Genomic DNA, 27,088 nt, shown 5'->3' on the forward strand with positions numbered 1-27,088 from the left:
CCATAAATGGGCCACTTGTTCCGGTGTTTCAAAATGCAAACACAGGTCAAAAGATAGCCAAAGCAAATCCTAATCGACTCGGCACAACACAGCTGGGTACTTGTTGACATGCTCATAACTAAGAGTCATCAACGGAATTTTGATCGACTTTGTAAGGCAAAACGCAGACTCGGACAAGAACGCAGCCATGATAAATGGGAGTCTACTCTAGTCCATGATGACCGAGGGGTTGAAACCAGGATTTGTTCTATTATTTCATCGAATAATGAATTGGTACTTACAAAAAGGAACAGTCTTTCTGACGAACGGGAGATCTTCTAAAATGACAAGTGTTTCGTACACAAGACAACGTTTTGTCTTGATAGAGTACAGCAATTCCATTTCTAAAATCACAGATATAGACTTTTAAATGGTGAGTAGCTACTCGACGGCCTTAGATGTGTGTTCCTACTCAATAATTTTTGGATAACAATATATGGGATTGTCCTTTTAGGAGGAGGGTAGAGGAACCCACAATACAACAAAAAAAAGGAAGCCAAAAGGCCCAAAACATGACCTTCAATTGATCAGAGAGAACATGCTGAAAAACAATGCTCAACATGATGGCAGGGCTCACAAATTTCTCATCGCAATAGAAAATGGGAGAAAGATGCTGAATTGAACATTATGGTCCCCTGATGATCCCACCAATGTCCCAATGAGCTTCGGGTTTCATTAAAATGGGTGTTCTTTAGTTTTTGTGTAGGTGGACAAAATGAACTACTGATTGTTCTTGTCTTTGCTTGTTTGTTTTGTTTCTCGAACAGCTATAGATCGGGTTTTCTGCCTTTTTGTTACTGTTTGGAACTCTCCTAAGACAAGGTCAATTTAGGTTCTTGGGTACAATCAAATCTACTTTCTAGTTACATAAGTCTGATTTTTCTTTTGTTGAGAAGTTTGATTCAGTCAGAAGAGCACAATGATCAAGTCTCTCATTATTTTTCTTTATTGAAAAGGTTGCTTCAGTCAGGCTGAAACCAAACACACATTGTGTCGTCCTGGTCGTTCCTTTTATTCTGTTTTTTAGATGTTAAATCCCTAACCCGGAAGTCATTGACAAATTTCTTTTTAATAACTGTTGTTTATTTGATGTGTTTGACAGAATACAGAAATCAACTTTAGTAAACATATCTCAAGACTTGAATTCAAAATAATCACCATTATTAACTAATTTGGTGCATCTTAGATGCATGTGTCTTGAGCTATCTTAATATCCACAGCCATTTGTGGAACAATCTTCAGCTTGGCATTTCTTTGTATATTATAGATTTTTAAAATTTCTATAGAAGTCCAAATACAGTAAAAGAGGCTTTTAAAATATCCAGCATTAAATAATTCTTTATGAAGATAAGGAAATGGTAATAATGAATAAAAATCTACTTGTTCTAGCTTAAAAACAGGTATATTCAAGTCTCATGTATTCTGGCCTCATTCTACACATTCCACATGGGCTGAGATGACAAAAATTTTCATTCTATTAATATCAGAAGACCACCTTTCTGTCTCATCGGATCTTCGCCGCTGTCATCCCCTAGTTCCTGGGAATTATATAGCAAGATTCTTGTACCAGGTTTCCATGTAGGCTTCAACAAGGGTCTCCAATTCAGCGCTAAAATCTAGCTGCTAGTTTATCAACTGAAATTAAAAAAGGAAATTGCATTAGAATACCAAAGAAAAAGGAATATTTAAAATAACCCATCATATAATTCTTAAATACATACCCTTTGGCTATACTGCTCAGAAGAACAATAAGATCATCATATAATTCATAGACCAAATGAAAATGGGTTAAACATAAGTGGCATACAACTAACGATTCAAGTCCACTTTCCAGCTTTGCGACATCACAAGTGCCAAAAACTGGCTAGGACTATAATGCAGGATGGATAAGAAAATAATATTGAGCAAGAGTCTAATAAACCCCTCCTCTTTGTGTGTATATAGTCCCTTCTTTTTCCTGAGAAAGATAACCAATTATTCAAAAACAATGCAGAACGTGCTGAGTATATAGTCCTTTTTTTCTGAGAAAGATGATTATTTGTTCAAAAACAATGCAGAACGTGCTGAGATTGCCAATCCACAGGCGAATCTTTGCTTACACCAGCCTTCGTCAACAAATTGGCTAGACTGTTAGCCTCCCCAATGAATATGAATAAAAACGAAAGACCCCTACTCTATCCCTTGATAAGTTTACAATCATTTATTGTTTCTGACAACCCAGCTAGTTCGGAGGAACTTGATCTCCATAACACCTGTTTTAAACAAGGTTTTAAATTTCGGTTTCAGTGTCGGTTTCGGCCACTGCCGAAACTGAAACGTTTCGGTTTTGGGCCGAAATTTCGGCCGAAATCATGTAAAAATATGATTATGATTTCGTTTATTTTTTTTTTAATTTCGACCGAAATGTCTAAAATTTCAGTGTCAATTTCGGTTGAAAATTTGGCTATTTCGGTGGGAATTTCATAGATTTTGGTGGAAATTATAACATTTCAGTGTACATTTTTTAAAATTTCGGTGGAAATTTTGTAAAAATGTCCAAAATGAAATTTCAGAATTTCAGTGAAGGCGAAATCTTGTAAAGAAACAACTTCATGTGAATTTCGTTTCCGTTTGTGCCGAAACCGAACGTTTCGGCTGAAATTTAAAACCATGCTTTCCTTCAAACACAGGCTGAAAAAGGCACCATTGGCTTCCACTAACCATACCCTGTTTTCCACATCACCTAATGACGACAAGACACCGTCTAAGACACTCAACAATTGCAGCAGGCTAGTAGATTCAAACTCTTTGGGTTTCTACGAAAGGCCCACTTGTTATTGAAGACTCTTGTCCCTCAATCTCCACATTATCGTTTGCTTCTTCCTCAAAAATGTTCTCCAACATCTCCCTCGTTGCCTTCTCCTCAGCGGGACCTTTATCATCTCTTACTTTGATGTGCATTGCTAGGCTTCCCTCTGCTACACCATTGACAAGACCACTATCCTCATCCTTCTTGGATCAAGCTCTTCTCTGCTGCCAAAAACCTCCTCATCTATTAACTTAAGCAAAGTTACTGTGAAAGACCCTTCCTTTTTTCTGCCCTTAATTCTCAATTCCCAATTCCCAATACAACGCTTTTCACCAATCGCCCTTACAAAAATCTGCACTTGAGGAGTGAGAAATTGAGCCACATGGTGGGGAAAATCTTACCTAGCCATGTACTTCCAAGGCCACATCATTGCTTCGCAGGGAGAAGACCTCTTCCATGCAAAGTGAGTTGGCTTCACCCCCTATGCTTTTTGGAACAAGCACTCGTCGGTCGTCGCCTTCTTTAATCAATTAAGTTGCACTTTGGTCCCTGTGTTGCCGCCACCTCTAGCTCCAAGACACAGGCTCTTAAGCCATGTGCTAAGCGACAACAGTATGCAGCTCTGTTTAAATTTTTAAAATTCAATCCCTTGGTCTCATCCTGATTCATCCAACCAGGGTTAATCACTTGTCTGTGGAGCTGCTCTTCATCTTACACATTCGATCGTCTCATTTTCGACGACATTTTCATAACAAATGGTCAATTTCAACGCTTCTACCAACATTTATGTCCCTAGCTCCTCGGGGTGGATTCTCCTCCAATATTTCAACCAAATAATCTTCATCCTCCACATCGATTAAGAAGAACCCGGTGTTTTTTGAGCATGGTACGTTTTATAAACATTGCGGAAGCTCTGATTTCAAAAACTTCGCCCGTTAAATCGCTAAACCGGACACGTAATCACGCCGAAGCCGCAATCGAAACCACAATCTGACGGGATGGAAGATGACCGGAAAACCCTGAGGGGGTTTGTACGTACATCACGAGGGAGTTTGTAACTAAACACCCGTTAGATCTCAGTCCGAAGAAGATGGACGGGAGAGATCGAGGGTGGATAGAAAAGGTGTTAGAGGGAGAAGAGGGCGGAGAGAATCTTACGTGTGTGTAGAGAATGAGCCATAAGCTCACTTATACAGAAATAGGAAATTTGGTAATTCCCAAATTACCCCCAAAATCTCTACACTCAAGTACAAACAAAAAGCCCTCCTTCTTCGACTTTATTACAGCCGTGCCATTACTGATCTAAAATACCAAAATACCCTCAAGGCATCATGATAATTACCAACCTGCCTAACCCAAAAGGCAGTCAGATCAATGGCACAAAACTAAGCCTTTAGCAATTCTAACCATCCACACATGATCTCAAATACTGAAACCTAACAAGTGAGACCTCAGGGAACAATCATCTCCTCAACGAGAGCACCGTACCAAATCTCTATCTGACCAGAACGGCAACATCACAATCTCATCTAGCATGCCCTAGACCCACATGATATACACCGAGATGAACTGCTCTAATCCCAAAGAGTCCCCATCCACCTCAGCATGCACTTGTTCATTTGTTAAGCAAATTGATGTTTTGCAAAATTATTTTCCAAAATAACATATTTAACTATATAAATAGATTTAGAAAATAATTCGCAAAACGATCGATAAAAACCAGATAAAATTGCCACGACCGATAAAGATAAACATCTTGCACCTGTAGGTAGTGATCTATATCACGTGTCGCACCCAGTGCACACGCCATGGTGTAAATCTGGAAAGCATATAGCAATCCGGAACTAGATATATCGTCATGCGGTTACACCATGTAGGATCAGTCCTCAACGACTGTAAGGCCCTTCCGACTCATCTCAAGAATGCCTCATCCTGGCTCTAAAACAGGTCTATCGTCCTGATCTCCTGTGGAATCAAGGCAGCCAATCACTTATTCAGACATCCCAGATGTCAATGCGATCAGCCTCATCCCGCACATCCCAGATGTCAGGGCCGGTTTATGCCGTGTGAGTAGCAGACTGTACCTGTTGACGATCATTAATTAATCTCATCGATTAACTAAATCCATCTAGTTAATTAAAATGCATCCACATAAGCATGAGCATAAATGCAAAAACAAGGCTATCTCAAATAGCGAATAATAACTATCACATGTACTAAATATGAGCATCCACATAAGATAAATGTTAATGAAATAAAATTTTGAAAGGCCACAAAAACTCCTACATTTTGCGCGTACTAGCTTGCGTTGGCCTACTGGAAGTCCACATCCTGCACCTTCCCAAATGCTTCTCCCATTGCCAAAAGGGTACCCGTGAAGAGGGATCCCATAAATCCTAAGCCAAGCTGATCACTCAGTTACCGACTCCCAAATCCCAATCTCTACATGCTAAAAGGTATTTAAGAGGGTCAGAAAACCTTCTCTCCATCAATGCAAGAACTGCTTCCACCTCCTACAAAACAAAAACGCTAGGATATCGAAATGTCATGAAATGGTAGTTAGGGGATGGGTACAATATAGGAAACTTAAAGATTCTGAAATTGTATGCCTTCTACAATTGTTGTGTCTTCTTGAAGGATGTTTGGTGTTGCAGGTTATCTAGGACGAAAGACTATGGGCACTGGATGCAAGAGAAGAATTCACAGTGAAGTCATTTTACTGGTCCCGATTCCCTTTCGAAGGGGCAATGCTTAACTGGCAGAAGGTGTGGAACAAGCATGTCCCGACAAGAAATCAATCCTTATGTTCTGGTTACAAGTGAGCAAAACATATTGGTGTTTTGGTTTTCTTCTAATGTTTCTGCTCCTCTCAAAACGAACGAGGCCGAGGCCAGGGGACTTCTGTTCGGACTCCGGTGGTATGCCTCTCATAACTTTGGCCTGCTAATAGTGGAGGGGGACTCTTCTAATGTCATAGCATGGGCTGGTGATCAAGGTGGAGGGCCATGGAGATTACATAACTGAAATTCGGGATCTTGTTAGGAGTATTCGTCCACAACTTACACATCGGAGGAGATCTGCAAATTCCTTGGCGGGCACTTTGGCAAAAGAGGGAGTCAACCTACTGACAACCAATGTAATCTGTTCTGAATCCCAGGCCTCTCAGCAGGCATAGATTTGCTGTATAGCTATTTACGCTTATATACTGGGACATCTTGTCCCCACTTTATATTCAATAAAATTCCTGTTAATTAAAAAAACTAAAACACAATGTTTGGGGGCCTGCCCTTCATCTCCTCTTAAAACTTTTTGATTTAGTATCCTTCACCAATGATTCTTCCCAATATGTGCTTAGTGCATTTGGGTGTATGCTAAAATAGCAATTTGGGGCATTTGAGATTTCAGTTTTTTTTTTTTAATAATATTTGAGATTTCAGTTTACAGATAAAAAACAGAATGTAAAAAGCTCCTAGTTGCACCAAAATTGCAATTTGAGGTATAATACAAATACACCCTCATTATGAAGTAGCTTGAAATGCTTTTATTTTATTTATTTATATTTTTTTGAATGGTTGCGATTTGATTAAAAGAAAGGGCCAGACCGAGATAGTCAAGCCCAAATACAAGAGGAACAGAGAAGAGAAAGCAAGAGAAAAACAAACAAAATACAATCACGGTTTTATTTTTATTTTTATATCAATCCATTTACAATGCAAATTGAAGATTCTTCCATTTCCAAAATTCCATACATATTCCGAGATGTGTACCAACATGTCGGCATCCATAGGGTGTGTTTGGATGCACACCCAAATTGCCTTCGATCATCCATAGGGGTGGGGATGTATTTTATCTAGGTTTGGCATCTCATGGGTTTACCCTTTAACATTTTCTGAGTAGGTGCAAAATTGGGCGGGAAATCCATGGAAAAAGAAAGGAAAAGTTTTGTGGAGCCTATGCTTGCTAGCAACTATCTGGATCCTATGGAAAGAGAGAAACGCTAGAATCTTTGAGGGGAAAGCCAAATCTCCTCACTTCCTCAATATCAAATCATTGCTTCTGTCATAGCGTGGGCTCGATCCATCCCTATGTTCCAATCTGTCTCGGTTTATGGGCTTTAGGAAGGATGGAAGGAGGTGTGTGCTAGCAGGAAAAACCGTCCGAAGATCAATCAAACTTGGAAATGCCCTCCAGAAGGCATTGTGAAACTTAATTTTGATGGCTCTAGCATAGACAACCCTGGTCCTGCAGGCATCGGTGGACTGTTGAGGGATTCTGATGGTAGAGTCCTTTGGGCTTTTTCAGGGCCCATAGGACACTTAGATGCTAGTGAAGCTGAAGTTAGAGCGGTTCATCAGGGGTTAAAGATTTTAGACCAAGCTCTATTGGATTCCACGATTGTAGAGGGAGACTCTCTAAACACAATTCGATGGCTTAGAGGATCGGTTGTGCCCCCTTGGAGATTTGTCAGCCTTTTTTATGAGATCCAGGATCATATCAATGGAGCTTCTATTATCTTTAATCATGTTAGGTGATTAGCTAATAGCGAAGCTGACAAACTAGTAGGGATGGGGTTGCAAGATCGGGTTTAGAGATGTTCGGCTTCTTGCCCGCTGACGGATTTTTCCTTTTTTGTTGTTTCTATTCTTGTAATCTTCTTCTATTCTGTTATTCTCCGGGGTGGACCATCTCGGTCTCCCCCCTATTAATGATATTTTACCATTCAAAAGAAGAAAAAAACTTGCAACGTACAAAGGTCCAAATAGCAAACTGGATGCACATCCAAGTAAACCAATTACGGCTTTTTGGGTAAGTTCCATTTGATTTTTTTTGAATGATAGTTCTATTTGATTTTCTATGAAAATAAAAACATAAATAAGCAAGACAATATCTCTAGAGATTAGAGCAAGCCATGAAAAGACTCATCAAGGGGAAAAGTAGAAAAGAAAAAGAGAAAATAGTGTTTTGAACTGACTGGATGTATTTGGGGATTTCGCCTTTGCGAAGGATGGAAAGAGAGTGTTGAGCAGTGTCAATGAGATCGGCAATGTTGTGGAGGGAACGCTCCTCTGAGCCAAGCATAAAGATTGCACGGACCTCTGCTTTCTTGGCGAGTCGTGCTGCTAGATTCAATGGCAATTTAGGGGAGTTGAGGCTCCGCAAGAGTTGGCGATAGAGAGATAGAACGGCCGCCCGATTCGTTGCCAAATCCTCAGCCGTTGCCCATATCAGACTCCTCGCCATTTTACACGCCTTCTAAATCACTAGATAGTAATGAAATTTCACCAAACAGAGAAATTAAAGAGTGAGGAATTATGATAGAAAAATATACAACAACAAATGAAAATATGGGTTTTTAACATGTCTCTTGCTCAAAAAGAAGGATCAAAGAAACATTGAGAAAAATGAGAACAATAAAAAAATGCTGGGTGATCAAACGAAAAAATGGTGAGTTCTAATGAAACTACTTCAAACCGAGTTTGCAATAGTTTGTTAAATAGGATTCTTTGAATAGTGATAATTAATAGCAAATAAATCTCAAAACATTCGTCGAAGTTCAAAGGGCATACGAAGTTTATATTTTTGTTTCCAACTTATTGGCTCTCAGCATATGTATACATGTTGGTGTGATTTGGTTTGCAATAACGAAACATGTTCACAGAATTGTTCGGTTGATGATAATCTATATTGCAATAAGGATACATGTTCACGGAATTGTTCGGTTGACGATAATCTATGATCATTAAAAGGAAGTGTGAGCAAAAATAGACAAGGAGCCACTCCAATTAGACATGCTACAGAGCTGCCATTAAAGTTGTCTGGAACTTGGTGAGTGGTGATGTCTGCCTTTTGGTAGTCAAAGAAAATTACCCACTTAGATATGACAAAATTGCTTACAAGTTACAAATCCTGTAGTTTTTAATCCACGTTATATTACAAGTTATGTACACAAATCCACTTCTGAAATGTAATGTTATAGGCTTATAGCACTTATAGCGTTAACTTTTTTTTTGCATTTGGAATATTCATAAATATGTAAACCTGAGTATAATGGGGTGTAACGGCCGAACGTTGGTGCTGTTCTTATTGAACATCCCTCTACCTCAGATGAAAACAGCAACAAACACAGAAAAAAAATAAAATCCAATGATAGGATGAGAAAACCTCATGTCACTGCAGCCCAAGTTTGATTTCTTATTGGAAGAAATCCCATCCGTTTCCTCACCTTTCATCCCTTTGGCTCTGTTTGGATATAGGTAGTTACCTTGTAGATTAGTGGTATAAGCAGTCAATAGAGAGGGGACAAACATTTGATTTACCTTGTAGAATAGTATTAAGTAGTCTTTGATTGCCAACCTCCTAGAGCAGTGGGGAGAGGGTGTCATTACCAATATAGAAAGAAAACAGTGTGAAGGAAGAGAGAGAAAAGCAAAAATTTCCAAGCCAAATTCCTCCTTTTTTGAGAAATTTGGCCTGGAAAATATAAGGAGGGGACATTATTATTACCAAAAAGTGCATTTCAACCTCGGACCTCAAGCAGAGGCTCGACCCCACAATTTAATTATTTGCGAGATATCTTAAGGTCTTACTAATCCGTGGTTGGGTCCCGTGAAATCATCCCAGCCAGTGAAATTGAGTGAGAACGATCCTCTACTGTGCAAATCCCACAAAGAGATACAAGCCATAATCACGCTCTGACACAAACTGTACACTGTCCTAATAAGAGTGACTTGTATACCTTTTACCACTAAATATGAAGAATTCTGAAATTCTGGTTTGTAGGATTTAGAAAGGCGAAGATCCCTTCATATTGGTGATCAAATGGTTTGAAAACTCCATGCATAACATATGTGTTCCATGTCTATATTTGGGTTCTGCATTTGAGACATAATTGTATACTTCATTTGTGATTGTGTTTCACCTTGGTAATAGTGTACATAACGAAGCATTAAAATGAATTTGCAGGTTCTTCTGGATATGGCGCAAAAAAATGTATATAACAATTCCCTCATGTGTAAGACTTTTTTTTTCCGAAAATTAGTCAGTCTTTTGCTTCCAATTCAGTATATAGGCTATGTCAACTCTCATCTAGTCTAAGTTAATGGCTTTGTATTTGTCTTTATGGATTAAAAGCAACGACGAAAGAGAACAGGATATACTTGACGACACTCGGATGGTTAAATCCACCGCAGAAATAGATTGTTACTGATAAATATAGTCCAACAATAGCAAGCCATTGGTAGGGGTCAGTAGCTCTCCCATGTCAGGGAGATAGCTGGAGGTTTCAGTTTTGGTGCATTTTCCCAAAAGCTGTGATTTTTGCATCTTAACCCCGGTCACTGACATGAGCAATCAATCATACTGTCCACAAAAATTTACATTCATTGATATCCAATGAGCTACACCTTCCATGACATAAGAAATGAAAAACCTCAGAAGTTTCTAGTCTCAGTCACCAAGTGTAAATTGTGTAATGTCATGTCATTGACTATCTCCTAGATGATCTAGTAACAACGCATGACAAAAGAGGACAAGAGAAATGAGAGAAATTATATATTCTCTCAATAGGAAAACTACTATTTCACATTTTTAAACTGGAAACAGTAATTTACACATTTCCAAAAATTGCATTCCCTCATATAAAACGGCGCGCTTTCCACTGACATATCATATCTTAGTCTTCTAATTTGAAGACCCTAATACCAATAGGATCAGCGCCCTTTGCTGTTCTAAAATCCCAATACCCCCACCAAACAACATCACCATAGAGATGACAATTGCTACCACCATAATCTGCGTAGCAATACCCAAAACCTTATTACTCATTCTAATCAATCTTCCTAAATACCAAGACTCCTATTTCTCACCCAAACTCTCAATATATCAGAACCCTTAACCATCCAATCCCCCTAACAGCAAAACCAACTACCCTCAACATCATTCTAATTTCCTTGGGTATCCACAACCCAGTAACTCATTCCAAACCCTAAAAGAACCCATCACCTTAATCCTATCCCAGTTCTTCTTAAACACCAGACTCCAAATTCTTCTGCTGATTCAAAACTCAATAAGACCAAAGAAATATGAAGTAAATAACCTAGTCACACAAATCTCTATCCATGAAAATCAAAAGCCATTTGTAATCAGATCAATATCTCTCTAGACACCAATCACCCTAAAAACTCAAAAGCTATATGGATAACAAAAACAAGTAACATGCCAAAAGAAACTTGGAAAATCCTCATTATGCCCAAATACACACATCCAACAGGCAACAATCACAAAATCTGAAAACAGCATAAAAGCCTCAGAAAAAGAAGAAATACCCAGGAAAAAACAAAGAACATACCTTCTACAGGGAGAGGTCGGAATACCCTTGAATCTTGCCCAGAGGGAGAGATCGGGAGGGCGTAAAAATGCCCCAATGTAAGTTGAGAAAGTAGTAGTTGCTTGAAACCTTTTAGTCCCACATCGGATGAGGAGAGAAGTCTCCACCCCGAGCACTTGTATATAACAGAGTTGACGCTGAGGTTCAAAATCACGCAGCCTCGTGGTGAGCACAGAGCGAACTATTCTTTCGCCTTTTACTAAAGAATACCGTGTGCTCGCCACTTTAAGAGGTATACGCCTATTTTTGGAGGGCTATTTTTCACCCTACGGTGAGAAGGGCCCTAACAAATTTAATACAAAATTTTTCTTCTTACATAAGATGTTTTCGTAAGGTGGGGTTCATTGAAAAGTGAAAACAACTGTTCGGTGTTTCTTTTGAAGTGGTACTACCACCTTCACGTGACTTGACGCGGTCGGGCATCAAATAATATCTCGTAATAAGATTTTATCATGGTTTACCGAAATTTGGCAACCTTTACCAAATTTCAGTCCGAAGTTTTGAGAAAATGCCTTGTTTTATTTAAAAAAAAAAGTGTTACAAAATTTCGGAAATTTTGTTTCAAGATACCGAATTTCAGATTTCGATGGGGTCCAAAATCGGTACCGAAATCGAAATTTAAAACCTTGGTCTTTATATGGTGCCGGACCTCAAATACCGTCAAAACGGTACCCCCCTTCATATTTGATCCAACAGCTACCCACTTTTGAAGTACCACCTTCATGTGACTTGACGGTAGGCCATCATATAATTTCTCATAATCAAAAGAGGCGGATATATCGCTACCCAAAAGAAAAAATGGAATAAGTAAGGCGGAATTAACACCTGGGCAGAATTAGAGATGGGCGGTCGGAATGGAATTTTTATTAGAAATTTTTGAATTAAAATTTGGGGTTTTTGCAAAAGAAGTCTTGCACTTTGCTTTACTTGCAAAGAGAGTACTTTGAGAATTTGCGAAAAGAGTCATCTTGAGCAAATTTTGCAAATCAGGTCATGCCATCAATTTTTAACAAAAATACCCATGTTAGATTTTTGTTGACTCGTTGAAAAGACCAAAATCTCCTTATACATTAAAGACTAAGATTAAAAAGACCAAAATACATATGACAGTCAAAGAACAATTTTGAATCAAGGGTGTGGGAATATTATTTTTACATATACTAGCAGTCATATGCATGGGTGTCAAAAAGTGGGCCCACCCCATCAAAAGAAAACAACGAATTGGCTGTTTACAAACAAGCATTCAATAAAGCAATATGCAAATATTATGTTATGAACTTGATAGACCGGGTGAGCCATGAACATGAGCTATAGGGGTGACGGAAAGAGAGTAGACGTGTAAAGTTGTGGGGTCCACCATATAAATGGCTCTACCGTGGTACCTACCACATCAAAGCACAAGGCAGAATGGTGGGCCTCACTTAATCCATGGATTTGAATTGGGTTAGTGGGATCCACCTATCAAATCATTAAAGCATAAGGCAGAACGGTGGGCCTCACTTGATGCATGGATTTGAATTGGGTAGTGGGACCCACCTATCAAATCATATCACTGACTTTCATGGGTATTTTGGTCCTTTTGCTAGGTAATTTTCATCTTTTTATATAAAAGGAAATTTTGGTCTTTTACGATTAAAAAAATTATGGGCATTTTGGTCACAATTGATGGCATGATCTGATTTGCAAAATTCACTCAAAGGTGGTGACTCTATTTGCAAATTGTGAAATTAAAAGACTGTTTTTGCAAGTAAAGCAAAGTAGAGGACTTCTTTTGTAAAAACCCCTTAAGATTTTAATTTTGCTCCCCATCCTTTGAAGGGAGAGCAAGAATACCATATAGGGACCACATGGTCCAAGTCACAACCGTATAGGACCTCCTATTGGTGGAACTCTAAATGAAGCCTTAATTATCATGGGAGGTGTTAGGTCTAAAATTGGTAACAGGTTATGGTAGGGCTGGATGGTCCGAGCTAACAAGTCACGGCTGAAGGGCTGGTTGAGTCCTGCGCTGCACAAGGGTACAGACAACAAAAAAAAGGGTCAGAAGACCAACCTGGAGTGTTACTCCGGACGGGCGCTTCGACACTCAAGTCAGTATGAGCAGGAGTGCAGAGCAATGTCAGAGCAAAAGCTTAGTTTTTGATTCTCAGATTTCAGGATCCTCACCTTAGTACAAGTGAAGGCTATTTATAGTGATTCTGAGCCACCTGTCTAGGACAGGTGGTAGTTCTGAGCCACCTATCCAAGACAGGTGGTGGCCTCTGTATGGACCAGGTCTCATACCTAAGGAGGGCAGGTGGAAGTCCCTGATTGGTCCAGGTGTCATACCTAGTAGGGACAGGTGTTGGCCTTCCAACGGTCCTTGTGAGGGCCACGTGCCAGCAGCCAATTGGATGCTGAGTTCGGACCCATCAGTGCTGAGTCCGGATCCCATCAGTGCTGAGTCCGGACCCCATCAGTTGCCCCCTGGTTCTTCGAGCCATGAGAGTGGCTAGAAGAAGCAAAGAGAAGGTAAAGACAGCGTCTGACCGGCCTTAAGGCCTCTGGGCAGCTCAGGCCGGACTCGGATTCAACTAGGAGGAATCGTGGCCGGACGGGAGCCTCCGGGCGCCCTGGCCTGGCCTTGATGTTTGGCCTGAAGGAGCACGGCCGGGCAGAAGGCTTTCGGTTATCCAGTACGGCCAAATTTTGGACCAGAAGTCTGGCCGGCCAGGCTTCCTGGGCATCATAGCCGGGCGTAATTGGTTCATGCGGTTCATGCGGTCCTGTCCGGCTAAGGCTGTGGACGGCCAGCCGGGCAGGTCTTTGGTCTTCGAGCGCTTTGTCGTCTAGCGATTGCGCCATATCCTGTCCGGCTAAGGCTGTGGACGGCCAGCCGGACAGGTCTTTTGTCTTCTAGCGCTTTTGTCGTCTAGCGATTGCGCCGTATCCTGTCCGGCCAGCCGGACAGGTCTTTTGCCTTCTAGCGCTTTTGTCGTCTAGCGATTGCGCCATATCCTGTCCGGGCAGCTGGACAGGTCTTTTGTCTTCTAGCGATTGCGCTATATCCTGTCCGGGCAGCCGGACAGGTCTTTTGCCTTCTAGCGCTTTTGTCGTCTAGCGATTGCGCCATATCCTGTCCGGGCAGCCGGACAGGTCTTTTGTCTTCTAGCGCTTTTGTCGTCTAGCGATTGCGCCATATCCTGTCCGGCCAGCCGGACAGGTCTTTTGCCTTCTAGCGCTTTTGTCGTCTAGCGATTGCGCCATATCCTGTCCGGGCAGCTGGACAGGTCTTTTGCCTTCTAGCGCTTTTGTCGTCTAGCGATTGCGCCATATCCTGTCCGGGCAGCCGGACAGGTCTTTTGCCTTCTAGCGCTTTTGTCGTCTAGCGAATGCGCCATATCCTGTCCGGCCAGCCGGACAGGTCTTTTGTCTTCTAGCGCTTTTGTCGTCTAGCGATTGCGCCATATCCTGTCCGGCCAGCCGGACAGGTCTTTTGCCTCCTAGCGCTTTTGTCGTCTAGCGAATGCGCCATATCCTGTCCGGCCAGCCGGACAGGTCTTTTGTCTTCTAGCGCTTTTGTCGTCTAGCGATTGCGCCATATCCTGTCCGGGCAGCCGGACAGGTCTTTTGTCTTCTAGCGCTTTTGTCGTCTAGCGATTGCGCCATATCCTGTTCGGGCAGCCGGACAGGTCTTTTGTCTTCTAGCGCTTTGGAACCTGTGCCTTGTATTTAATGCAGACGGCGCATTTAATGCGAACGGCGCATTTAATGCGGCAGGTGACGTGGCGCACTCCGGCTGGCGGGAAAAGGGCGGGATTTTTCCCGCTCTTCCCAGCCTCTCTATATATACTGAAGTTTACTCTTCATTATTTACTTTTCATCTTTTACTCTCCTCCTCTTCTGCTCGGCTATTCAAGTTTTCTGCTCGCTTCGGATCAGTGAGCCCGGAGATCTTCGTCCAACACTTCAGTTCGGTAATCTCTTTTAGCTTTTCTTTTCTTCCCTTTTTAATGTCTAGCACTAGTTCGGAGACGGACTCTAGCTCAAAGGAGTCCGGTTCGACCAGTACCACTACGGGGTCCGGGGCGGCAGAGAGGGTGATGCCGGCCTCACCTATGGAGGCCGGTGTTGAGGACGAAGAGATAGTAATTGTACTAGACGAGGAGAGCGGTGAGGAAGTGATTGTGGACTTAGACACAATCCCGGTCCGTGGGGACGGACCGGACCGGGTAGAAACCAACGACGATGAAGAAGACGTTGAAACGGCAGTTCCTCGCTCGCCGCGCATGCCTGTCGAGGTGATAGCGGAGGCACAGATGGAAGCCAACCCACAGTATAACATCGGGGCCCTGTACGAGGTGAACCATCTGTGGCCGGGCAAGCTTCAGACCGTCAGGGACAAATACTGTATTCCTAGTCGGTACATTTTGAGGGCGGCTGTTGAAGGGGATCGGGCCAGCAACGATAGTGCAGACCTCTGCCTATATGAAGAGGCCTTACGGGCCGGACTTAGGCTCCCCTTCCACCCCTTTTTTGTTGACGTACTGAATTATTACGGGCTGGCGGTTACACAGGTAGTCCCAAACTCTTGGAGAACGCTGGTCGGCTTCTTGTACCTTCTGGGAGTCCGGCTCCGTAGGAACCCCACCGTGCCCGTCTTCAGGATGTGTGCGCACCTGAAGAGGCATAAGGACGGCGGCTGGATCTACATCAGCCAGAGGCCGGAAGTGAGAATGATCACTGGGATACCTACTTCCATTCACACATGGAAGAACAGGTTTTTCTACGTAAAGGACACCGAGCCGGGCTCCCACTGGCCGTTCTCATTACAATGGAGAACGCCAGACACTCTTCTCCTTAGTAAGAAACCAGCCCTTGAGGACTATGACCACATGACCTTCGCTCTGATCAAAGAAGAGCTCAAGCGAGGTCAAATACACTGCTCAGAATTCGAAGAGGAGGCCGAGCTGGTAGCGCTCGGGGTCAGTCGTGCGACGCCGGCACGTATGTAGACTTTTTAGGCCAGCATTTTACTTTCCTGAACTGTTCTTCAATTTTTTATAGTTCTGACTGCGTTCCGTTCTCTCTCGCAGAAATGGTGAAGCAGATGTCCCTGTTGGACAGAATCAAGCAGACCTCCCAAGCGTCTTCAGCGCAGGAGCAGCCCCAAGCCAAGGGCAAGAAGAGGAAGGTGCCGGAGTCGACTCCGCCGATGGTCGCACTGGCTAAGCCTCTAAAAAGCAGCCGGGCGACGCATAAGCTTGCCCTATCGAGCCGGGCAGATACCACGGGTCAGAGCTCCAGGTCTGGAGGGATGACAGGGCCGCAACACGGCGGGGCAGTTCTGGGCATCGCTGCCGCCACGACGGTTGGAGGCGACAACGTCTTCCGCCCGAACTGGGCCGTGCAGAAAACGGACACCGGTCTGGGGGATACCCGGGTGGCCACGGAATTGATGTACAAGGGCGTCCTCCCACGCGACCGGTTAGAAGTCGAGAAAGAGGTGCCGGAGACCTGCGAAGCGGCAATCAGCTCCGCCCTCTATCAACTCCAAGTCTACTCGAGGGACATGGCTAAGAAACGATATCTCTTCTCTGAGACGATCACAAAGATCGAGTCCGAGAAGGCCCAGCTCCAGAAAGAGAACAGCGAGCTCACCGAAGCCGTCCAGATCAAAGAGGCCGAACTCAACAGCTTACAAGACGAACTGCAGAGGGTCAAGAACCAGGCCGTGCAGGATCTCCTAATTTCGACAGAGAGAGCCGGAAAGAAGGAGAAGGCGGCCGTGGAGAAGGCCGTGAAGGAGACCGAGGAGAGGAAGGAGGCTCAGCACTTCGACTTGGGCCTCCAGGCCTATAGGGCGGGTTTCCTTCTCTGCTCCGAGCAGGTGAAGAGGCTTCACCCGGGCGTTTCTCTGGACGGACTGACCGTTCCGTATGCGCCTCCGGAGGGGGAGGATGATGAAGAGGAAGACGAACCGGACTCCTCCCGGCCTGTTGAGATGGATGCGGAGGTGACTGTGGCCGCAGTCTCCTCTGCTGAGGTCGGCGAGCTTGCAACCCTCACTCCTACAGAGGTCGTCACCGAGGGAGTGGCCGAGGAGGAGGCCTGAGTAGTAGCCCTCTTGCTCTTATCTTTTTTTTTGGTGGCATGTTTTTTGCACGGTTCGTAAGGCCCATTCTTTGTAAGCCAGCTCGGCGAAGAGAGCAATTTTGTAATATGAATACTGTGAATACAAATACACTTTTGTTCAACTGTTCGTACGGCCTTCTTGTTTTTTATACGCATAATTTCTGTGCTGCTTCCTTCTCTTTCTGTCGAACCGGAGTGGTTGTCCGTCGTTGACCGAGAGGGTCTGTGAGTCCTTTACAGCGAGAAGGTCTGCAAGCACCGAGCTGGGAGCTAAGTATGCAAACACTTAGATTCTTTGGAAGTGGTTTCCACTGCGGGCGTCCTCGGCTGGAACTGATCTCCAAGCCACTAGGATGAGCCGGAGTGCACCACTACTGCTCGTCCTAAGTCTGCGAGAACCGAGCTGGGAGCTTGGTACGCAAACACTTAGGATCTTTGGAAGTGGTTTCCACTGCGGGCATCCTCGGCTGGAACTGATCTCCAAGCCACTAGGATGAGCCGGAGTGCACCACTACTGCTCGTCCTAAGTCTGCGAAAACCGAGCTGGGAGCTTGGTACGCAAACACTTAGGATCTTTGGAAGTGGTTTCCACTGCGGGCGTCCTCGGCTGGAACTGATCTCCAAGCCACTAGGATGAGCCGGAGTGCACCACTACTGCTCGTCCTAAGTCTGCGAAAACCGAGCTGGGAGCTTGGTACGCAAACACTTAGAAAATATTTGAAAGTGGTTTCCACTGCGGGCGTCCTCGGCTGGAACTGATCTCCAAGCCACTAGGATGAGCCGGAGTGGTCCAGTGCTGTATGTTGGCGTTTATATAAGTGACTCAAAGAGGGACACTTGTTTGGGAAGCTTATTTTATTCATTTCGGAACTTGAATAATTACAGCAGTTCTTTACAAGTCTACGAAGGCAAACAAAATTACTGATAGTAGATCCGAAGATTTCTAGAATTCCAGGCGTGCGGTAGCATCTGTTCGTCAAGGGACTCTAATCGATAGCTTCCTGGGCGGACGACTTCTTTGACTCGGTACGGCCCTTCCCAGGTCGGAGAGAGCTTGCCTACTCTTCTTGGTTGGGAGACGCAGGCCTTCCTCAGGACTAGGTGGCCGGCACGGAATTCTCTTGGTCGGATCTTGACGTCATGATATCTAGACACTTTCTGCTTATAGGCCGCAGCCCTGATCTGAGATTCCTCACGAACTTCTTCAAGCAAGTCAAGGTTGGCACGGAGTCCGTCCCCGTTGAGCTGCTCATTGAAATGGACGATCCTTGGGGAGGGGACGCCGATGTCAACCGGGATCACTGCTTCTGTTCCGAAGGAGAGATTGAAGGGTGACTCGCCTGTAGCCGTGCGCGGAGTAGTCCGATACGCCCAGAGCACATGATAAAGTTCGTCAGCCCAACGCCCGGCCTTGCCATCCAGTCTCTTCTTTATCCCCTGCAAGAGGGTCCTGTTCGTCACCTCTGTCTGCCCATTCGTCTGAGGATGTGCCACAGATGTGAACCTCTGCTCTATCTGCAGGTCTGAACAAAACTTTCGGAAGTTCCTTGAGTCGAACTGCTTGCCATTGTCCGTTATGAGTACCCGGGGGATTCCGAATCTGCACACTACTGATTTCCAGAAGAAGTTCTGTACATTCTGCTCTGTGATCTTGGCCAGAGGCTCTGCTTCTACCCATTTGGTGAAATAATCGATGGTGACAACGACGAACTCACGGCCTCCAGAGGCCGGCGGGAAGGGGCCCAGAATATCCATTCCCCAGACTGCAAAGGGAAGAGGACTGATGATCGGGGCCATCAGAACGGGGGGCTGGTGGACGGCCGGAGAGAACTTCTGGCACTTCTCACACTTTTTCACAAGGCTCAGAGCATCCTTCCTCAATGTAGGCCAGTACAGACCTCTCAGGAGGACTTTAATGGCGAGGGCCTTGCCCCCGAGGTGTTCTCCGCAGATTCCTTCATGGGTTTCCTGCAGGGCTAACAAGGCATCACTGGGGCGGAGACACTTTAGATACGGGAGGGTATACGACCTCTTGTACAAAGTCTCACCATCCAGTGAAAACCTTGCTGCCCGCTGCATGACCTTACGGGCCTCCTTTTTCTCTCCCGGGAGCTCCCCGCTGCGCAGATACCTGATGATCTCATCCATCCAGCACGGCTCATCGTCGATCTGCATCACTACGGCGGACTGGCCATCGATACTGGACCTCCTCAGAAACTCCATGCGAATTTCTCTGAGAGCGGTGTAGCCTGATGCTGCAAGCTTCGATAGCACATCCGCCTTTACATTCTCTGTTCGGGGGACTCTGACGACCTCGAAGCTCTTGAACTTATCAGCCAGACTGCGAACCCTTCCCAAGTACTTGATCATCCGCTCTTCACGGGCTTCATATACCCCCTGGATCTGACAGACGACCAGCTGTGAATCGCAGTACGCCTTCAACCTCTGAGCACGGGTCTGCATAGCGAGATTCATTCCGGCTATGAGCGCTTCATATTCTGCTTCATTGTTGGACGCATGGAAACCAAACCTCAGGGCATAATTCAGGACGAAGTCCTCTGGTCCAGTGAGAACTAGTCCTGCACCACACCCTGTCTTGTTCGATGACCCGTCCACATACACTTCCCAGAGCGGCTCTTCCAAATCCGGATGCGCGCTGACGGACTCAGTCCCGTGGGGCGGGGCTGCTATGGACTCGATTCGCGGCTCGAATACAGCCAGCTCTGCTTCTGGAGAAGGAACTGCTACCAACCTGGGGTCTGGATCTGGAACTGTACACTCAGCTATGAAGTCTGCAAGAATCTGAGCTTTGATTGCCGGCCTGGGCAGATACTTGATATCAAACTCGCTGAGCTCCACCCACTTGACAAGTCGGCCTGAAGTGTCTGGCCGGTGGAGGATCTGTCTGAGGGGCTGTCCTGTCAAGACCCTGATCGTGTGCGCCTGGAAGTACGGCCTTAGCTTCCTGGCCGCCATAATGAGGGCGTACACGAGCTTCTCTACTCGCTGATATCTGGTCTCTGCATCGTGGAGGACCTTGCTGACATAGTAGATCGGCTTTTGCTGGTTAGACTCTTCTCTGATCAGCACTGCTGCAACTGCCAAGGGTCCCGCTGAGAGATACAGAATCAGCTCTTCTCCTGGCTCTGGCATGGACAACAAAGGGGGAGAGGATAAGTACTGCTTCAGCTCCTCGAACGCTGCTTGACATTCCGGAGTCCAGGGCGCTGTGGACCCCGATCCGAGAGAGTAGTGAGGTGAGGGGAAACTGGTCCCCACACCGTCCTCTGGATCATCCACGTGAATGAGAGCTCTGCCAAGGAACTCTCGAAACGGATGCCACCCTCATAGCATAGCACGAGTGGCGATATAAAAAGAAAGAGATATGTCTTGATCCGGAACCGGGGTTCGAAACCGAGACATACCTATAATAACTCAGAGTCGCCATCCATGGATAGGCCATGGAACCTAAAATCAAATCCTCTGTGCAATGGATAACCAGAAATATATATGGGTTCGTGCCTGGTTACGAATGGGGAAGGTCTGAGAGCACCCCCAATTCGCCCGAGTGCAAGCACTTGGTCTCTTATGCCATTTTCATTAATTCCAAAGAAGTTTGAGTAAAAATCATGTGAAATGGGAACAATCCTCAGGAATCGTCTACCTAAGCATGCATTTCCTGAGAATGGAGAAATAAACACGTAAAATGAAATGAAAAATGTGTCACCTAAGCAAAGCTAGGTTATGAGTGACATGCCTAATGGGTGTCTAAGTTTCTGGTGGACACGCACATGCAAGCTACAACCAAAGGTATAGTATCAGTACAAGAAAGTAAGAAAACATATCAAAACATGAGACACAAATCTATGCTATGTATGACGGGACAAGACAAGTCCTAACTCTAATGCAGGACTGGACTCGGACCAGAATGGCCATCCATCCTAGCTGCACTACGTATCCCGGCCTCGGGAAGAATCGGAGCCCACGTAGTTCGATGCCCTATTCAAAATTATGATGCCTAAGACACCTAGACCTCTATCCTAGACTCGATCTAAAAGACCGGACTAGTTATTAAAGCTTCTTGAACTATTATTTAAATTCCAATGAATGGTGGATTTTAGGACATCCTATATGCCCTAACTAAATGCAGATTGATTAGCCTTAAGCTAATGCAGGTGGTTCCTACAATCCTATGTGTAACTAGGCCGTGCAACCTAATGAAAACCACGGGATGACTATATGCCTAGTCTAGCCATCGGTTCGACTAAATGTCTAACCGATCGACTCGAGGCCTCCTAACTCTAGGGACACTCACACGACAGGACATACCATATCAATACAAATCAAGACAAACTCCTAACTCTAGAACACAACCTAAACAGCTAGGACATACTCCTAACTCTAGAGGAAGATCTTTTTGAAAATGGTTTGAATATTTTTGTAACTTTGAAAGATTTAAAATTTTTATTTTTAAAGGTTTGGCTGGACTTGGGATGTGGATCCCAAGCTGCACTACGTACCTCGTGGAAGAGGATCAAGCCAACGTAGTTCGAAACGAACTCTCTACCTATCAAACACTTACGGCAAATCAACTATGCTCTAATAATACTATTATAAGAGCAAATGAGTCAAAGACTCTCTAATGACAGTAACTGGAGAATAAATGAGTCAAAGACTCTCTAATAAAAGCGACTAAAGGATAAACGAGTCAAAGACTCTCTAATAAGAGCAACTGATAACAGTGAAATGAGATAACGAAGTCAAAGACTCTCTAATAATACTGCAAATAAAACAGATGAGTCAAAGACTCTCTAAAAACGGAAACACGAGTCAAAGACTCCAATGACACCAACTAAAAGATAAATGAGTCAAAGACTCTCTAAAGGAAAAGAAATACGAGTCAAAGACTCCACTAACATTAACTAAAGGATTAATGAGTAAAGACTCTCTAAAAGAGATAAAAAACACGAGTCAAAGACTCCACTAACACCAACTAAAGGATATATGAGTCAAAGACTTTCTAAAGGAAAAGAAATACGAGTCAAAGACTCCACTAACACCAACTAAAGGATAAATGAGTCAAAGACTCTCTAAAAGAGATGAAAATACGAGTCAAAGACTCCACTAACACCAACTAAAGGATATATGAGTCAAAGACTCTCTAAAGGAAAAGAAATACGAGTCAAAGACTCCACTAATACCAACTAAAGGATAAATGAGTCAAAGACTCTCTAAAAGAGATGAAAATACGAGTCAAAGACTCCACTAACACTAACTAAAGGATATATGAGTCAAAGACTCTCTAAAGGAAAAGAAACACGAGTCAAAGACTCTACTAACACCAACTAAAGGCTAAATGAGTCAAAGACTCTCTAAAGGAAAAGAAACATGAGTCAAAGACTCTACTAACACCAACTAAAGGATAAATGAGTCAAAGACTCTCTAAAAGAGATGAAAACACGAGTCAAAGACTCTACTAACACCAACTAAAGGATATATGAGTCAAAGACTCTCTAAAGGAAAAGAAACACGAGTCAAAGACTCTACTAACACCAACTAAAGGATAAATGAGTCAAAGACTCTCTAAAAGAGATGAAAACACGAGTCAAATCAGATAATATAAGATTGAAAATCTGTGATCAAGATGAGATGAGATAGCATAAGATTGCTTTCAACGGATGGATCATGAATGACTAATCCTATGAGATCTTTGGAAATGAATGGGATTTACATCCTAACCCCAAAGGAAAAGTTTTTTAATCTTCGCACATTTTATCAGTGTTACCTGAAGGCATCAACCCTAACCATAATCTAGCGGAGTGGAGAGAGGATCTCGACTCATGACTTTGTTTGTGTACCTAGGACCGATCGTAGCCATTGGAAGATGGACTACGGCCTAATCTAGACACAAATGGGTAGGATATCCTAAACTAGGCTCACACACGTGATGCACATGTGTTCGTATACTACATGCATGTGTGGGTTAATCTAGGGGTAAGGCCAAGAGTTCCCTTAGCGCGAATCCATGTTCGATATACTGTACCAGTGTCCGGCGTATCAGTACGTGAACAAGAGATCCGTTTACGTACCATAAAGGTACTAGGCTAAGGGTGGAATGCTTCTCTAGCACAGAGGCACCAGGTGATGAAATCCCAGTCAACCATGCTAGATAACACTCCGGGTTCCTAAAATAGGATGTGTGTGCATGTGAGATGCAGGTGTTTAGATGAAAGTGATGTAAGTGTGTGCAATAAGTTCGCGCAATCTATGATGCCTTCAGGTTTTGTTAGATTAAGTTTGAGTAAATGTGATGAGAAAATAAAGCATACAAACTAATCACAGCACCAGGATTTTACAAAGGAAATCAGTGATTCCTAAGGTTTCTATTTTGATAATTTAATGATTGAATATGTGATGGAATATTATGATCTGGAAATTTTTAAAACAATTTGATTTTAATTCAATTTACTCAAGGATTTTAAAAGGTTTCAATTCAGATTGTAGATTTACACATCAACATATAACAAATCTTTTCAGAACAAGATGAAATTTTTACAGTAACTTCTCCTTAATTATATAAGATTATAATAAAAATTTCATAGATTTTAAATATGGTTTGCTATTAGTTTTTCAATGTTGAAAGTTTCTGTCCAGATTGTGAATTAACACAGTAACGTATAGCAAATCAATTCAAAACAATATGAAATTTCTATAGTATGTTTATTACAATAAGAAAGGATTACTGTAAAAGTTTCATAAATTTTAAAAATGATTTACTATTAATTTACGATTTTACAAATATCCATCCAGATTATGAATTAACAAAGAAACACATAGTAAATCAAATCCAAATCAGTTTAAACTTTATGAAAACATGTAATTCCAGTAGTAATTATCAAACAAATATTTTCAGAAGTTTTCATTGCAATTTACTATTTTTATCAGATTTAATACAGCATGCATGATTTTACGTAAAAAATCATAAACAAATATCCAACAGAAACCAAAAATCTTGAAAAAATCACGGGAGATTAGATTAGATTTAATTTGCATCTCATCCAAATTTCACTTTTGAAAACATTATAGAGTTTTTGAAAATTGGTTTTTTCCAAAAATACCCCTAGAGTTAAATGAATTTTTAAACCCTTTAAATCAAATCAAGAATTCATAAAGAAATTCGTACTAATTCAAAATCTTACAATTATATTATGTTTAAATTTTCATTGATTTTGGATCTATGTTGACATCTTCTTAAATTCAATCTTTAGAATTTTACCCCTTTGAGGGTAAAGTTCAAAAGGTCAAATTACGGTCAAAACGAAGTCAAAATTCTTCGAAATTCCAGATTTCTACACTTCTTAATGTGCAAAACACTCAGAGATTGAAAAAAACATATTTTGAATAACAATAAGAAAAAATAAAAATAAATCACAAATTCTATCCTAGCATGCTTCTAGTTTAAGATATATGAAAGAGGGTTTTGGAATACCAACCTTGCTAGCTCTCCTTGTCTCTAGGGTAAGTAATCCTCGGATATACGCTTTGTCTTACCCTTTCAATTAGCAAAGAAAACCCCCAAAAAAAAATGTTGCCGCCGATCCGTTCCGCCGTCTTTCACTTTCTCTTAGAGGGAAGGATTGGGAGGTGATTGGGAGAGATAATGGAAGAAGAATATAGGGAAAGGGATTGGAGGGAGTGATTGGAAGAGATAATGGAAGAGAAAAAGATAATGGAAGATAAATCTCTCCTTTTTCTCCCCTTTTTTATGGATGGGAAGGAAGATATATATAGGGAGAGAAAGAGAGAGAGAGAGATGTGTTGGTGGAGAGCTCATCATGTTGTCCCTCTTAGTGGAGAATCCATCATCATTCTTCTTAGTGGAGGGCCCATCATGTTTCTTAGTGGAGAATCCATCATCATTCTTCTTAGTGGAGGGCCCATCATGTTTCTTAGTGGAGAATCCATCATCATTCTTCTTAGTGGAGGGCCCATCATGTTTCTTAGTGGAGAATCCATCATTATTGTTCTTAGTGGAGGGCCCATCATGTTTCTTTAGTGGAGAATCCATCATTATTGTTCTTCATAAGAGGCCTCACAAGAGGCCCTACTGAGGCCCCACAATGTGGGCCCCACAACGCGGGCCTCACAACGTGGGCCCCACAATGTGGGCCCTCGGTTGATTCGAATTTTAAACAAATGTTCAATGCGGGCCCACCAAACGGGTCCAAATTCTCCCTCGCTTGGATTCTTATGAATAATCTCTCTCAACCTCTCACGGAAAAATGCGAAACATGGCGGAAATGATCGGATGGGGTTTCTCCCAAGCATAGCGAACTTGGGTCTGGTCAAAATGGGGTGTCTACAGATGCCCCTCTTTGGCAGAGCGTGTGTAACACGCGAATGGCAAAGCTGAACAGACGACACATTTTGACTGACCCGAAACCAAAACAAAGCAAATTTTTGGGTTTTCAGTTTTAAAACGATATTCACAAAGATAAAACTCTACTAACAATAGGGAGATAGTCTCTCACCGACTCTTAACTCGGCAACTAAGACATCTCAAAGAGATAGTCTCTCCCTAATACTCATGACTCGACTAATTAATAAAAAACGAACGAACGATTACAAAAACACAAACATTTTTTCTTTTTCTCTTTTTTTTTATATATCAGGCTAAGCCAAAGTACACATAACAATTGCTCAAAGAGCACAAACCAAACAAACAAACCAATCACTTCAATTACTCAAAGAGCTTTCATTTTTTTTTCTTAGAAACCACGTTGCAATTTGTCTAAGACAAGCACAAACTCAAACACTTAAAGAGTTTTTCCTTTTTAGAAACCTGCAAAAATAGGCCAAAGACCAATGTATTGAAACTCGTCCAAAACAAGTTCAAAACCAAACACTCAAAGAGTTTTTCCTTTTTAGAAACCTGCAAAAATAGGCCAAAGACCAATGTATTGAAACTCGTCCAAAACAAGTTCAAAACCAAACACTCAAAGAGTTTTTTTTCTTTTTAGAAACCTACAAAAATAGGCCAAAGACCAATGTATTGAAAGTCGTCCAAAACAAGTTCAAAACCAAACACTCAAAGAGTTTTTTTTTTTTTTTAAATCATGCCGATCAGTCAAAGACTCGACCAATTATTAGGGTAATCGAATATTCAAGCTAAACTCAAACTTCTAATACCCGAGGCGAGACTAAGTCTCAAGCCCAGCGATAGTTATACAGATCATTGCTGAAAATAAATCTGTGTAACTATCCGAGTAACTCTGACTCCTCTCTTTCAAGGTAGCGAATCACTCCGGATCATGCGGTTCTGCTAAACAGTTCCACGTAAATCCAAATTCGTAGGTCCTGCTAAACAATCCCCTACAAACCTCTTCGCAGATACACATGACTCCTAACACGTTAGGAAGCTGCACATTGCGGAACGATGATTAGGTAAGTCACTACTTGACATTACAATACTAATCATCAGGGTACTAAATACCCGGGAGAAGGAAGAAAAGACCAATCCGTGTAACACAGGATCAGAAATATTTTCCCTATTAAAACATTTCAAAAAGACCAAACCGTGTAACACAGGTTCGGTAATTTCCATCTCTATTAAAATCTTTCAAAAAGACCAAACCGTGTAACACAGGTTCGGTAATTTCTATCTCTGTTAAAAACTTTCAAAACGACCAAACTGTGTAACACAGGTTCGGTAATTTCAAACTCTGTTAAAATCTTTCAAAAAGACCAAACCGCGTAACGCA

The 27,088-nt window shown here is 42.7% G+C and overlaps 1 protein-coding gene and 1 non-coding gene across 2 annotated transcripts; one reads left to right on the forward strand and one right to left on the reverse strand.

Annotated features, from left to right (window-relative positions):
- Nucleotides 1-1,387: 1,387 nt before the first annotated feature.
- LOC143884860 (COMPLEX 1 LYR-like protein) lies at nt 1,388-11,427 on the reverse strand. Its single transcript, XM_077388683.1, has 3 exons — nt 11,175-11,427; nt 7,800-8,088; nt 1,388-1,674 (listed from the first exon to the last, which is right to left on the reverse strand). Exons 2-3 carry the CDS (start codon nt 8,066-8,068, stop codon nt 1,671-1,673), a joined length of 273 nt encoding a protein of 90 aa, XP_077244798.1. The 5' UTR covers nt 8,069-8,088; nt 11,175-11,427; the 3' UTR covers nt 1,388-1,670.
- Nucleotides 11,370-11,481, forward strand: LOC143885639 (U5 spliceosomal RNA). Its single transcript, XR_013253520.1, has one exon. It is a non-coding gene; the product is annotated as a U5 spliceosomal RNA (small nuclear RNA).
- Nucleotides 11,482-27,088: the final 15,607 nt, after the last annotated feature.

The sequence above is a fragment of the Tasmannia lanceolata genome, unplaced genomic scaffold, assembly GCF_043159265.1.
Source record: "Tasmannia lanceolata isolate RefF3 unplaced genomic scaffold, GAP_Taslan_0.1 ptg000008l, whole genome shotgun sequence".
NCBI lineage: Eukaryota > Viridiplantae > Streptophyta > Magnoliopsida > Canellales > Winteraceae > Tasmannia > Tasmannia lanceolata.

Excerpts from the sequence above, each read along its gene's own strand:
- LOC143884860 (XM_077388683.1), bottom strand. The coding sequence starts at position 8,068 with ATGGCGAGGAGTCTGATATGGGCAACGGCTGAGGATTTGGCAACGAAT.